At 43.7% G+C, this 13304-nt stretch overlaps 1 protein-coding gene across 4 annotated transcripts in view; it reads left to right on the top strand.

Moving 5' to 3' along the window:
- The first annotated feature begins 34 nt into the window (after positions 1–34).
- Igf2bp2 (insulin like growth factor 2 mRNA binding protein 2) overlaps positions 35–13304 on the top strand; it is a 120642-nt gene continuing 107372 nt past the window's right edge. For 2 of the 4 annotated variants that reach the window (XM_076548607.1, XM_076548609.1), the window contains exons 1-2: positions 35–288; positions 1770–1830. In XM_076548607.1, coding sequence (XP_076404722.1) covers positions 111–288; positions 1770–1830 — 239 coding nt within the window. In that variant the 5' untranslated portion in view covers positions 35–110. The remainder of the gene's footprint in view (positions 289–1769; positions 1831–13304) is intronic. The other 2 variants (XM_076548608.1, XM_076548610.1) reach the window with 1 other exon arrangement.

The raw sequence follows: 13304 nt of genomic DNA, 5'->3' as shown, positions 1-13304 counted from the left end.
GAGGGCGAGGGTGGGGGCGGGGGCGGGCTCAGGAGGAGAGGAGGGCAGCAGAGGCGGCGGGAGCGCCGGGTGCCGGGCCGGGGGAGCCGCGGGCTCTCGGGAAGACGCGGATGATGAACAAGCTGTACATCGGGAACCTGAGCCCCGCCGTCACCGCCGACGACCTCCGGCAGCTCTTCGGGGACAGGAAGCTGCCCCTGGCGGGACAGGTCCTGCTCAAGTCCGGCTACGCCTTCGTGGACTACCCCGACCAGAACTGGGCCATCCGCGCCATCGAGACCCTCTCGGGTGAGCACTCGGACGACCCACGCCGCGCCGCGCCGGCTCGGGACGGCGGCAGCCGGGGAGGCCGAGCCCCCCGGGCCGCGCCCGCCGCGACTCCCGCGCCCGCACGCTCCCTTCCACGCACCAGCCCCGCGACTCGGGCGGCGGGCGGGCTCCGGGACGGCCGGCTGCCCTGCCCCCACGGCGGGGGCTAACTTAGACCCTGGGGCCTCAGACCCGGGGCCACCCTGTGCTCCTCCGAGGGTCCCCAGGCTCGCTGGTTCCCTAGGAGCGCCCCTGGCGTGCCCAGCTGCTCCCCGGAGCTTCCCCCGCCCCCACCTTTGCAGACTCCCCTGTTTTCCTTTTCTCGGACCCTTCCAGTGCCCTCTTTGCCAAGGGCCCCCCAAATCCAGCATCTCCTTTCCTCCTGGCCAGACCTTCCTTCTTCCCATGCCTCGCGCCAAAGACCTCTCGCCCTCTGCCGTCTCCCGAGCCGCATTCTCCTTTTTGAGACCCCCCCTTTCTCCTGGCCCCCCACTTTCGGCAGCTCCTCGACTTTATCTACTGAACCCTTCGAGGTCCCGGGGTTCTCCCCACCCGGCTCCTGCCGGACCGCACATCTCCCTCGGTCTTTTCCCGAAGCTCACTTCCCTCTCGCTGGTCTCGGAAGCGCTCCTATTTTTCCCTGAATTTTTTGTCCGATTTTATTGAGAAGAACTCGGGGCTGGGGGCTTTCCGCCTCCCGTCTCCCCGCCTCCTGCTCGGCCAGAAGCACCTTTTTACGAGGTACCCTGTCTCAACTCGGTGGGGGCCCGGGCTGAGAACCGGGAAAGAGGCGACCGGGGGGCCCGCGAGCGCGCTGGAGCCCAGACGGGAGTCGGAGCGCTGCACTCGCCCGCGCGCGCGTTCCCAGCTCGCATCCCGCACACGCACGCTGCGGGCCACGCTCCCCGGGCCTGCGACCCCCGACCCCGAAGGGAACCCCTTCCCTGGGGGACGGATGGGTGGGCTGGTGAGACCTGGGGGTCACCCCAAAGCAGGCGGCCGCAGAGCGGGGACTCCTGCGCGTGTCCCCGGGCCGCTGGCAGCAAGGGCGGTGGGGCGGGGGTGGGGGGCGAGCGCCCTGGAATCCCGGGGTCCCGGGGTGGCGGAATGGGGAACTGGGGGCCGGAGAAGCCGGGGAGCGCCTGCCCTGCAGCTTGAGTTTCAAATGAGCTCATCTTTTCAAATTGGCGCCTCTCTTTATTAAATGTGTTTTTCCGGTAATGCCACCCACAGCTCTACCTGGGGTCAGAACCGGGCTTGTGCCCTTCCCACCTCGTCCGCCACCCGTGGCGCCCACTTTTCATCACAGTTGGAGCTAAGTTCGCCCAGCTGCGGCCGGGTGGGGGACCCCTTGAAGGCTCCAGAAGGCGGAGCCCGAGCGCGGAGTGTGCGTGCCCCTCCTAGACCCCCGCGTGTTTGACTCAGGGAGGTTCTGAGTACTTTAAATTTCTGTTTTAAAGGTAAAGTGGAATTGCATGGGAAAATCATGGAAGTTGATTACTCAGTCTCTAAAAAGCTAAGGTAAATATATTTTGCCTGGTTTCTTTTTTCTACCCCCCCACCCCCACCCCGCGATTGGGCTTCCATACGTATAACTAAAAAAAAATGTTTGTTTTAAAAGGGCTTTTGTTTGTTTTGTTAGTGGAGATACATAGCTTAGAAAGTTATTATTGTTGTTATTATTATTTTACTTTCATTATATAAGGTGTTTTCTGTGCTTGCAAACTGTTTGGTGCCTAATTAGGGGTCGGGATGGAGAACACTAGGTAGATTCAGTTGGCTGTGACCGATTAAGTTGTTTATCATAAATTGCCTCCCACCGAGAACTCCTCACTGCCATCCCTACCCCCAGCACAATAGCAAACTTCCTGTGAGATGTTAAGAGTAAATATTTACTGTGTCAGCTGAATTGCTTAACTTGACCATGCGATTAATTTTTTTTTTTTTTGCTTAGTTTAGTGTCGGATAATAAAATAATTCCGTAAACAAGGGGTCAGTATTTTGCATAGTATTCTGAAGCAGCAGGCTGTTGGTATGGGATGCTGGGAGAAGCCAGACTTCTCTAACTGAGGCGGTGGGACTGTGCTCCTGAGCGCTTGGTTGTTATTGTTGCTTTAGAGAAACGTTGGAGAATCAACAGTGTCGCGGTGAAGTCGATAGTTAGCTATTGTTAATGTAGGAGTAACACGCTTTGTGGGGCTTGGGTTTCCCCAGTGATTTGCTATGAAAGAATGAAGGAGACCATCTTTGTTTAAAGCTCATTGTGGACTTTAAATTGGGAGGTGGCGGCTTTAATCTCCCCCCCACCCCCCACGTGTCTTAACTTAGTTTATATCCATTAAGGAACGTTTCTTTGCCATTCGTCATTAAGTGTCTGAACTGGGGAGGCTAAGTCTGATTTTCCACCTTCTTAGTCAGAGGGAAGACGCAGGATTGAGAACATTCTAAAATAAATTGGTTTTATAAATACTTGGATGTGTTGGAGGGTTTTAAAAACATTGTGTGCATATTTCCACATACATTTTAATGTAACTGAATCAGTTTGGAAAGGGTTGTGTGCTGCATTAGAAAACTGTTTAATACTTTTGTTTTTGAAAAGGTTAAGAATTAATGATTTGCAGTTTGGGCTGCTCTACTGAATGGATTCTTAGGTTGAAAATGTATAGCTGGCTTTCTGTAAATTGTTTTAAGTTTATGTAGTTTCCTTCAGTATTATTATTTTTTGAGGGGACAGGTAAGGAGATGTTTTCTGGGATGCTAAGTACTTCCTGTAAGTTTAAACCATTTGTCTCTCAACAGTTGAAGTTTTGATGAATATTGTTAGAAATGTTTAATGCACTGTGCATCTAGAAATATCTCATTCTGTTGAATCCTTTTGGAGGTCAAAATTAGCAAAAATCAATAGATTTTTAATTGGGGTAATTTGATGTCCCATTATTCCATGATGCAGTGTTGATTCCATGATGCATTTAATTTTCAAAACAAGTGAAATACTAGTTTATTTAAAGTTATTTAGATCACTTAAAACTTACCAACAAAAAGACTGCTTTGGCTTTTTCTTTTAAAATGCAGAGGTGGTTTGCATTTTGGTTGAAGTGTCGCTTAAGTGATTTTATTCTGCCATGTTCAAAAAGTCTTGCCATGAGTTTTAGTATATATTAAATAAACAGTCTAGGGCTTTTACAGTCCTAGGAATAAATGGATTTCTTTGAATATGTTGGTGATGTAAAATAACCAGGAGGAAAAAGCTAAGAGCACGCTGTGTGGTTGACCACACCTGAAGACAGTTAACAAACCAAAGCAAGGGTAGCCTGCTGCTGGAGAGAGTGGCACCATTTTTTGATTGGATGATTTCAATCTTTTTCCCCCCTTTATTTCAAATTCAAAAGTTCCTTGCTTGCATTGTAAGCTAAGGGAGAGAAGACTAGCCTGGTTAGAATTGGTTAGCTGAGTTCAGCCCTCTGGGATGAGTTCTCCATTAATTCTGGGCACAGCCATGCTGGTGGCTTTAAAAAAACCAGAATACTGTGACATTTAAGACCAAAGCTTTCATGTTATACAGTGATCGTTTTTATTGTTCTCTTGTTGCATTTCCATGTATATTGACAAGTTGGAAGTAAATTCGTGAACATTAGGTCAGTTCTGTGTGTGGTTTTTGTGTTCTGTAGAGCACGCGGGAAAATAAGCCATCCTCTCTTATTTACCTCCTTGAAAAATGATTCAACAATTGAGTGCTAATGTTTTAATATTGTGCTTGGTTCTTTGATTTTTTCAGGAAGCTGTTTTAATACCTGTATTCCAAATAGGTTTTTTTTAAAGGTGATGATAGTTTTAAGATGTTTTAATCTTCATTTGAGGAGGAGTTGGCATGCTATTTGCTTACCACTGGGTCTTTTGTTAAATCACATACCACCATTTTATACACGTGGCTGCATTGTAGACAGACTGCTGTTTTCTCAGTCACCCTGGAGGAGAGAATTCTTTCCTTTTGGCTACTTATGTTTCATCCATTTTAAGTGCAGATTATTGTACAGCAAGCCATACATATCATCTATTTCTCTTACATTCTACTTGGTTTCAGTCTGTTGAATAAAAATCTTTGAATTTTTTTTCAATGTTCATATAGTTTTTGTGGGTCAGAAATTTAGTAAAGAGGAAAAACTTGATAACTTTAAAAGTGCTGTTAAAAGTTAAGTGAACTGCCTTGATAGAAAATTTATTTTGGGTGCTGCTGAAAGTTCACTTAAAAAGTCACATATACACACATGTACACATACTGGATAAATTGTTTTGATCTAAGGCATGCTGACTTGAATATGCTTTTGTATTTAAAGTTGAATGATTCTGTGAGAAACAGCTTTAGAAAAAAAATGCAGAATCTACCCACTTCTAGGAAGTAGCTGAATGATGCTAGACAGGTTTCAGCTGGGACAGTCAAATACTCTGCAGTGGTGTAGGGAAAGCTATGAATCTGTCTTTCATGAGTTAAAAATCAGTAATTGTGTTCTCTCCAATGCAGATGAATTTGGTCTCCTATAGGAATGCTAAAGAAAACAGTATCCCAATTGTATTTTGCTTGTATGTACTACATTGTGTATAGTTGAATTAATACCAACCCCCCAAAAAACCCACCCAACTTCAAGCCCTCCCTGTAACAAAGACTTTTTCTGCATTAATTTTTAATTTTCTAGAAACAGAAAAGACTTTATTAGTTTTAAATCTTACAGTAGCCTTCTATTTCAACAGTTTGTTGAATTAGAAGTTAATGGCTGGACTTAATTACATATGTAGAAAGATTAATACAGTGTCATATATGATATCAAACTATAAAGTCACTTTGATTTAGCTTTGAAGTTGCAGTTGCACATTTTCAAAAAGGTAATTTTTTTATATTCTAGAGAACACATTTTTCTATCTCTAAGAAATAGATTATTAGGGCTGGAATAGAAATGGTAAAAAATTTACTTGCTATTTAGATAGTAATGTAGTCTTAAGATGTTTTTAAGGGGCTGACATTTAACTTTTTATGTATTATTTAAACATTAAAAACTAATGAGTTCTACAAATAAAATGTATTGTTTTGCCTGATTTTTCTAATTCAATAGTATCTATTGAATTAGATTGGTTTTCTAATAGTATCAATTTTAAATTGTAAGGCAACAATTTACAGAAGTATTTAAATTCTTAAACCTTAATTCTAAAAGAGAATTGATCATGAAGCCCATTTGCTACATTGTGCTTTTCAATAATAATGTTTATTTGCAATTACAGGTAATAAAATGATCCTTTAGGAGTTATGCGTTTCATTATGTTAAGCTGAGTTTGTCATTTGATTGATGAGGGAAAATTAATAATATTTGGAGAAAGCCTTTTACATGTAATGTCTGAAGTATATTTTCTTTAAGAAAAGATTTTATATTTTAAAATACACTTGAAGGAGATCAGAAGATTTAAAACTAACTACATGTGAAAATTATTTCACCATTTTAAATAGACAATAATTTTATGTGTGTGTGTAGGTTGCATCAAGTTCCTTAGTGGGTTCAAGAAGCATGCTAATGATGCTGAATTGTGCATAGAAGGATAGACACCAGGGTACATTTATACAAGACAAAACAGTAAAAATAGATTTCTCCTAGAACTATTTATAAATGTTTGATATTTTCTAAATATCTGCAGTCTATAACTGGACCACTATTCCGTGTCTGCTAATGAAACCCTCTAATGTAGATGAGCAATTGGTCAGTTGTTACTGAACTAATGTGCCATCCCTCTGATTCAGTGGGATATATGCAGTTTGTGGGGGGCAGTAGTTTCACATAGATCAAGGAGCAAGAAAAGGGGGAGACCCCGAGCTGAGCAGCCATTACTCTGAGTTTCAGTCCAGACAAAGCTAAGGAAAATCACTGGATGATTGAAACCCACGAAGGAAGTCACGTGTGTGCACCGTCCCTGGGAGATGCCCTTACGCAGGTGCCTTCACTCCTGGCAGTCAAGGCAGACACCTGCGGTGGCCTTTTCAATGAGCACATTGCTGAGAAGACCGTCCTGTGCAAAAACCACCCTCCTAGATTCCTCTCCGACTCATTTCTGTGAAGGCTTTCATGACCTGTCACTGCACCCCTCCCAACACACACAAACTTTTATTTTCTTTTTTAAACTCAAGGTCTCCCCATGAAGCCCCAGCTGTTCCTGAGCTCGTGAACCCCTTTGCCTTAGCCTCCTGAATTGCCGGGGTCATAGGCATATACCACTGTGCCCAGCTTATAAAGTGTGTGTTAGTGAATATGCATTTTCAATTAGAAATGCTATACTTAGGAGGGTGTTTTGTTATTTTTGCAAAGCAGTGGTGGATCAGTTTTATTAGAAGCACCATAAAATTGGGAGCTGCTTAAAAATTACAAAATTTCAAAATATAATTTTAAAGATTATGTTTAAACACCATGAATGTGTTTTCAGTTTTTTGGTTTTGTTGTTGTTGTTTTTGAAACTGATGGGCCTTGGCTAAACTAATTTTTAAAAATGTATGCTTTGAAATGTCTAGTCAAAAGCATAATATCTTAAAAACTGTGACTGACTTCTTAAATTGAGGGACAGGAGAGTTCTATTGAAGAAGGCATGCCTGAGCAATTGATTAGTCCGGTTTTATCTTTTTGTACTCAATGGGAAGAACAAATTAGTTTGGGGAACGTTCAGACAATGTCGATGAGCAGATGCTAGCAAAGAGCAAATGCCTACCAGTAAAGAAAGCCACCCCCCTATTCATTGCCACTGAAACATTTTAAATCTTTTATTTTATAATTTGACCTGGTGCTTACAAGCTTATAATTTTCATTTGGTGGCATGGATGGTATGGGTTCTATTTTGGGCAGCAAATTGCAGAGTGCTCAGAATTATTTTTAAGGGTTTTTTTTTTTTTAACTTTTCCTGTTTTGATTATGGATTTTAGTCGGGTTACTTCATAAAATAAGGGAAAGAAATTATTTTCTATTGCAGAAAACCTTAGGTTCTGTTGCTTTCACTGCCAAAGAGGAGAGAGAAAAAAATACAATAATGTGTCTTTAATTTGGTTCAGAGTTGGATGGCACATTGACGTTGAATATAAGTAGAGCAGAAATGGGTGTGTCTGTATTAAAGGGGGCCATCAAGCCCAAACGCCATCCTTATGTCCATCATTTCAGTGATTAGATAGCTCCTCCTCAAACAGTGATTTTCCCCCCCCCAGTAATATTTTTGCATTCTTGAGGTGCATTTTGTTTTCTTGTTCTTGGGTCTTCTCATTGTTTATGTCTCTTACACTTTTAGTTCCTAAAATTTGAACACTTAATCACAGTTTTCCTAGTCTGTTAAAGTAAGCAGTTTAATAAGTTCAGTAAGTGAACTAGAAGGTTTTGGATACACATTTTAAGTATTATCATATCTTTCTACATCATGAGCATCTGTTTACCTAGTAAACAGAAACACTTGTCTGGAACCTTTGAAACAAGAAGGGTGTTTGCAGTTTTTCTTGTTGTGTATTCATTTAATACATAAGTGTGAATTTGCCTTGGGGGGCGGAAGCTTGAACTTTAAAATTATTAGAGGTTTTATGATCTGGTACTGTTACGAACACAGACTAGAAGGCATTGTGGTGAGATGTATCTTCATGTGGTTGCATCTCAAGTTCATATAGTAAAAAAGCTATTATGGCCTCTTGAACAGAAAATCTGCTTTTTTCTAAGTAAGATTTGGAGAAGGGGAAAAATGGACTAGTCCTTTTCTCACATGAGGAAACTTAGTCTTAGAGAAATGGAGAAATTTGTCTGAGGCAGAGAAATAAATTCAGTAGTAGGGAAGTACCCAGGCAAGGGCTCCATCACTGATCTTACCCCAGAGGGCTTCACTTAACATTTTGTTAGCCCAGATGCCTTTCAGGAAGGATAGAAATTGTTTGTGAAGGGCCCTTTTGTGATGGCCTTATTCTTAGTGTGGTCTGAATGATCTACTCTTCATTACACTGTTTTTATAGGGAAAAAATAATTGGAAATAAGCACGTGGTTTTATTAGTTTTTGTTTTCCGAGACAGGATTTCTCTTGTGTAGACCAGGCTGGCCTCGAACTCACAGAGATCCACCTGGCTCTGCCTTCTGAGTGCTGGGATTAAAGGCATGGGCAAGGATGCCATTTAAAAAGCAGCATGAACCTCTGCTTTCCCTCGGCTTGCCAGACAGAGACGGTATGGGGGATTTATCCAAGGCGGTGTTGGGTGTTTCTGTTTGCTTGTTTGTTTGGCTGTTGTTTATACTGTTTGTTTGTTTGTTTGTTTATTTATTTATTTATTTTAGTGGTTTCATTCTTTGTATTAAGAAATAAGACGGTGCTAAGAAGGACATTCCTCACTGGGCACAGTGGCACAGGCCTTTAATCCCAGGCAGAGGCAGGAGGATCTCTGTGAGTTAGAGGCCAGCCTGGTCTACATGGCAAGTTTCAGGGCAGCCAGAGCTACATGGAGAGAAAAACTATACAATATACCATAAAATAAAAATAGGCCATTTCTCTCAATATTTGAGCCACACCAGTTAGGCACTGACTTTAGCTCTGGTCAAGACTGTGTGCCGTGTGGTAAAATTCAAGAATTCACCCTGGTGGGCTCTCGTGGCTCAGCCCCTTCCAGCGGGCGGTGCTATGCTTTCTTTGACTTGTTGGTCGGAGCTGCCAGTCTTCCTGGAGTCACCCTAGGACTAGTCTTTTTTTTTTTTCCCTCTGCTTCATTCTCTACAGAATAAGTTTTTTTTTTTTTTTTTAAACGGAGTCAAGTTCTCAATGACGACATACTCGGTAACTAAGCAGCGTGTGTGAATTGCCCTTCATCTCTGAGTTGTGATGCTTTCCGGAACTCATCATCTTGCTTCCTACAGTTTTTGTGGACTCTCAGGCTGGTGGTGGTGGTGGGAGGGGGGGCAGAGTTGTCAAGAAAAAAAGTAGGTGAGGGGTTATTTCTAACCTTCATGAGTTTCTTCGAGTTGTGCAGTCCAGGGCGGGATGTGGCATTTTCTATGGAATTGTGACTCAGAAGATGGTGGGGGAGGAAGGAAGAGAGAAACTAATAATTACGGAGTGGTAGCTGCTATATGCTAGGCGCTGGGCTCAGCCTTCCAGGCCTTCTCCACCCCACCCCCAACCCGAGCCTGAGAGGTCTGTTCCTAACCCTGTTGCAGACTGGGCCGTGAACCTTCAGACTCTAAACAGGTCCTTCCACTGGACCCAACTGCTTCTGAGAAGCAGTGGCTTGTAATACCTTTGCTGCTGCTGTGTGTCTGGCTTGAATGGACTGTAGCGTCTGAGTGACCAGTCGGCGAATTGTGAGAACTGTGTATGTTACTCCTGTCCACAGGGGGTATCCAGAGAACAGAAGGGGTTGAAGTCTGGTATATTCATAGTTTAGTGTAACTGAAAACCAGTTATCTGAGTATGGTGGCATGTGCTTGTAATCTCATCACTTGGGAGGTGGAGGCAGGAGGATCAGGATCGTAAAGGTCATCGTGGGCTGCATAGAGATTTAGATGCCTGTTTCAGCAATCGCACACAACGAAAGATAAAAAGAAATTGAAAGTGTTGGTCATGATTTAAAGGAATTTTTAAAAGTAGTCCTAGAGTAGAGAAATTTCTAATTATGTAAAAGGGAATAAGTGCTTAAGCCCAAGTGATTGTAAGGTTAAGTACAAAGACACACACGTGTCTATGATATGTGTATTCTATACTTGAGATGCAGAAGTATCTAATACTTTTTACCTCAGTAGTTCATTTATCTGTATTTTTAAAATGTTTATAGTTTGTGAAGAGGAAATACAGAATCCTAACTATGTATTTTAAAGCAGGTCATCTTGTTAACATTAGAAAACCTTAAGCGAAGCCTTAAGGTGGCACACACATTTAATCCCAGCTCTTTGGAGGCAAAGGCAGGCTGATCTCTGAGTTCAGGGGCAACCTGGTCTACAGATCAAGTTCCATCAAGTTCTGGGACATCCAGGGCTACATAGAGATATCTTGGAAAACAAAAGGAAAGGATGGGGAGAGGAGGGGAGAGGAGGGAGGAGAAAGCTTAAGCCTTTAAGATGCGAAGGGACAGGGACTGAAGATCTGTGTATGCCTTTAAACTGGGTACTTGAAACATCTTGTGCGTTCGTGGTTGTTTTTTCTTTGGTAACATGAGACTCAAGTTACAGTCGTATCACCAGTGAAATGAGTATAAGGACGTTTGTCTCCTATGGAGGGAGGAAGGTGTGAGTTTTTTTTTTTTTAACCCTTAAGATAATATTATGAAATGTGTTAAATTATAAAGGCTAATCCCTTTTCTCAGTCAAGAACCTTTAGATAGCTTAAGGTACCAGAAGATACATTTTAAACACTGGCCCTCCCCTGTGACGCAGCCCATCAGCTGCTGAGTGCGGTGCTTGGGGATGAAGCTGTGTGGGCTTTTGCTTTGCTCCGGACCTTTGACTATAATGCTTCCTCACCTCTGATGTTAGCAACCCTGCTCTGACAAATGGATGCTTTCCTTCATCATTGTACGCATAGAGTTTTGCAGGACCGTGCTTTGTGTCTCTTTGTCAGATGTAGATGATGAAAGATTCACCTGGAAAAGGAGTCTGGTCCTTTTATTTACTATGGAGGGAAAGAGGATGGGAGGGGGAGAGGCTGGCACAGGAGCAGAGGTGGCTGGGTCGCTCACGCCTGCTGCACTGCTGTGTGTGTTCTGTAATTCCAGAGTGAGGAGGACAGTCGATGCTTCCAGAGCGGCCAGGGCTGAACAGTTCTGCAACCTTTCTCTCCTTGGACAATGGAAAACTCCTAGGGTGACTGGCCTGCTCACGAAAGGTTTCTTTCTTTCAGGCCATGCGCTGACCACTTCCTCTGCCCCTGCCTTCCCTCGCGTTTTGTGAGGGTGCTAGGGAGGCTGGGTGGCAGGCCTGCTGTGTGCTCTAGCCCCGGAGCCCCGCATTGCCAAGGTCTGGGGCAGCTCAGGAGGCACGTGTGCGCTTGCTCAGTATGTTGGAATGTGTGGTCTCTGTGGCACACGCGCTTCAAGGGGTGTGGGGCCACACACGGCAGACCTTTTGTAAGGGGTTGAAAGATTGGGAAAGAGTTTGTCCATGCTGAAGGTTTTCCCATCGGTGAGTGAGTGCCGTTCTGTTCATCCTTTGCCATGGGAAGACATCGCTTTCATTTCTTTCCTTCCTAATTGCTGAAGGACAGAGAAGAAATCTGGCTGTGGAAGTCATCTGACTTCTGGGTCCAGCCAGCCTCCTGTTCCCTGACAGTGATGCCTTCAGGCCCAGACTGTGAGTAACACTCTCTGCTTGCTGGGACACCTGAGCATTAGGAAAGCAGGAATTTTAGAAATACAGGACCTCTTCCTCCTTTTAGGGTTTTTTTAAAAAAAGTCTAATGACTTAAGATTTTTAAGTCCTAGCTGCTGTTACTCTTAAAATTTTTACACATTTTGTTTATTCATCACAAAATATCCAGGATGACCAGGGTACCGACTGCCCCATTATTTGCAGTAAGACTGAGATTTGGTAAAGGGCGTTTTGGTTTCAGGGCTGTGGAGGCCTGGGAACAGGTGGTTGCTTCTCATACAGTTCTTTCTGCATCTTCAGAGTTTTGCCTGGGAAAAGTTAGTTCCTTTGCTCACTAATTTTCATAATGGTTTGGCATGCATATCTATTTCAATAATGCTTTCAAAATATTTAGATACCAAAATTGATTTGTGGCTTTAGTTTTTCTTTTTTGTTTTGTTTTGTTTTGTTTTGTTTTGTTTTGTTTTGTTTTGTTTTGTTTTGTTTTGTTTTGAGACAAGGTTTCTCTGTGTAGCTTTGGAGCCTGTCCTGGAACTTGCTCTGTAGACCAGGCTGACCTGGAACTCAGAGATCCAACTGTCTCTGCCTCCCGAGTGCTGGGATTAAAGGCATGGGCCCAGCAGATTTGTGACTTCCGTTTACATGTGATGATTATGATCACAGTGTTATACCTACCTCACAGATTTCAAGGCCAAACTCTTACTTGACTTCCCAGGGCAGTGGTTTTTAACACTGAGTTCTCTGGAGCCTGTGACTGAGGAGAGCTGAGTTTATGGAGAGCAGAAATAGCTGTGTGTGCCTGAGAATCTTGACACAGCTGTGCTCATGACTCCTTTAGATACAGCAGTTGCCTCTAGAATTTGGTTTAGAAAGGGGTGTGGTATTTAAAAGCCAACCCATGTGTCAGCCTCTGTCTTAAGCCGTTGGGGTCTGGATCTCGAGTCTGGCTTTGATTGCCCTGTAGCAGAGCGGCACTCTCCTGCCCCCTGCACCTTCCTCCTGTGACCTCCTCTCCTCCATCACTTTCACTTTAGAAGCAGGGTCTGCTTTGCCAGTTGCATGGCGGCCTCCTAAATCTATGGATTTTCCTGCAGTCAGCGGCAGTTTCCTTTAGGAATGTTCCAGGCAGGCAGGCTCTTTACAATCCACTGGAGTCAACCGTAGTGACATGGGACCCACTGCTCTGTGAGGAACCAGCGTTTGCTTTGGGCCTTCGAACTCCCTTCTAAAACAGAACAGTTCTTTTCTCAGTTGTATATTGGGGGCGCTCTCTGCACAGGAGTCACATACTCTTCCAAACATTTGAAACTGGTTAGAATTGATAGCCAGCAAGTCAGACGGGATGGAAGTCATCACACTTCTTCCATACGCATGGGTTTCGTTCAGAAAAAGGGTATTACTCTTTAAAAAAGTTAAAAATAGAAAGGTGGCTGATTGGGAAAAGGGGATTCGTGGGAGTGTGAAGACAACAGTTGGGTGTGAGTGTAGTCAAAATACATCACATGCATGCATGACAATGTCATAATGAAATCCATTTTTTATGTGTGGCTGAAATAGGCTAATAAAAGCATTCTTTTAAAAAAAGACCAGCACGATGGCTCAGCCCGTAAAAGCACTTGTCATCTGAACCTGACGACAATCCGAATTCAGTCTCCA

This window comes from Peromyscus maniculatus, chromosome 12 (assembly GCF_049852395.1).
Source record: "Peromyscus maniculatus bairdii isolate BWxNUB_F1_BW_parent chromosome 12, HU_Pman_BW_mat_3.1, whole genome shotgun sequence".
NCBI classification, from domain to species: Eukaryota; Metazoa; Chordata; class Mammalia; order Rodentia; family Cricetidae; genus Peromyscus; species Peromyscus maniculatus.
The sequence above is the reverse complement of the archived record's forward strand: the minus strand, read 5'-3'. Positions and strand labels throughout refer to the sequence as shown.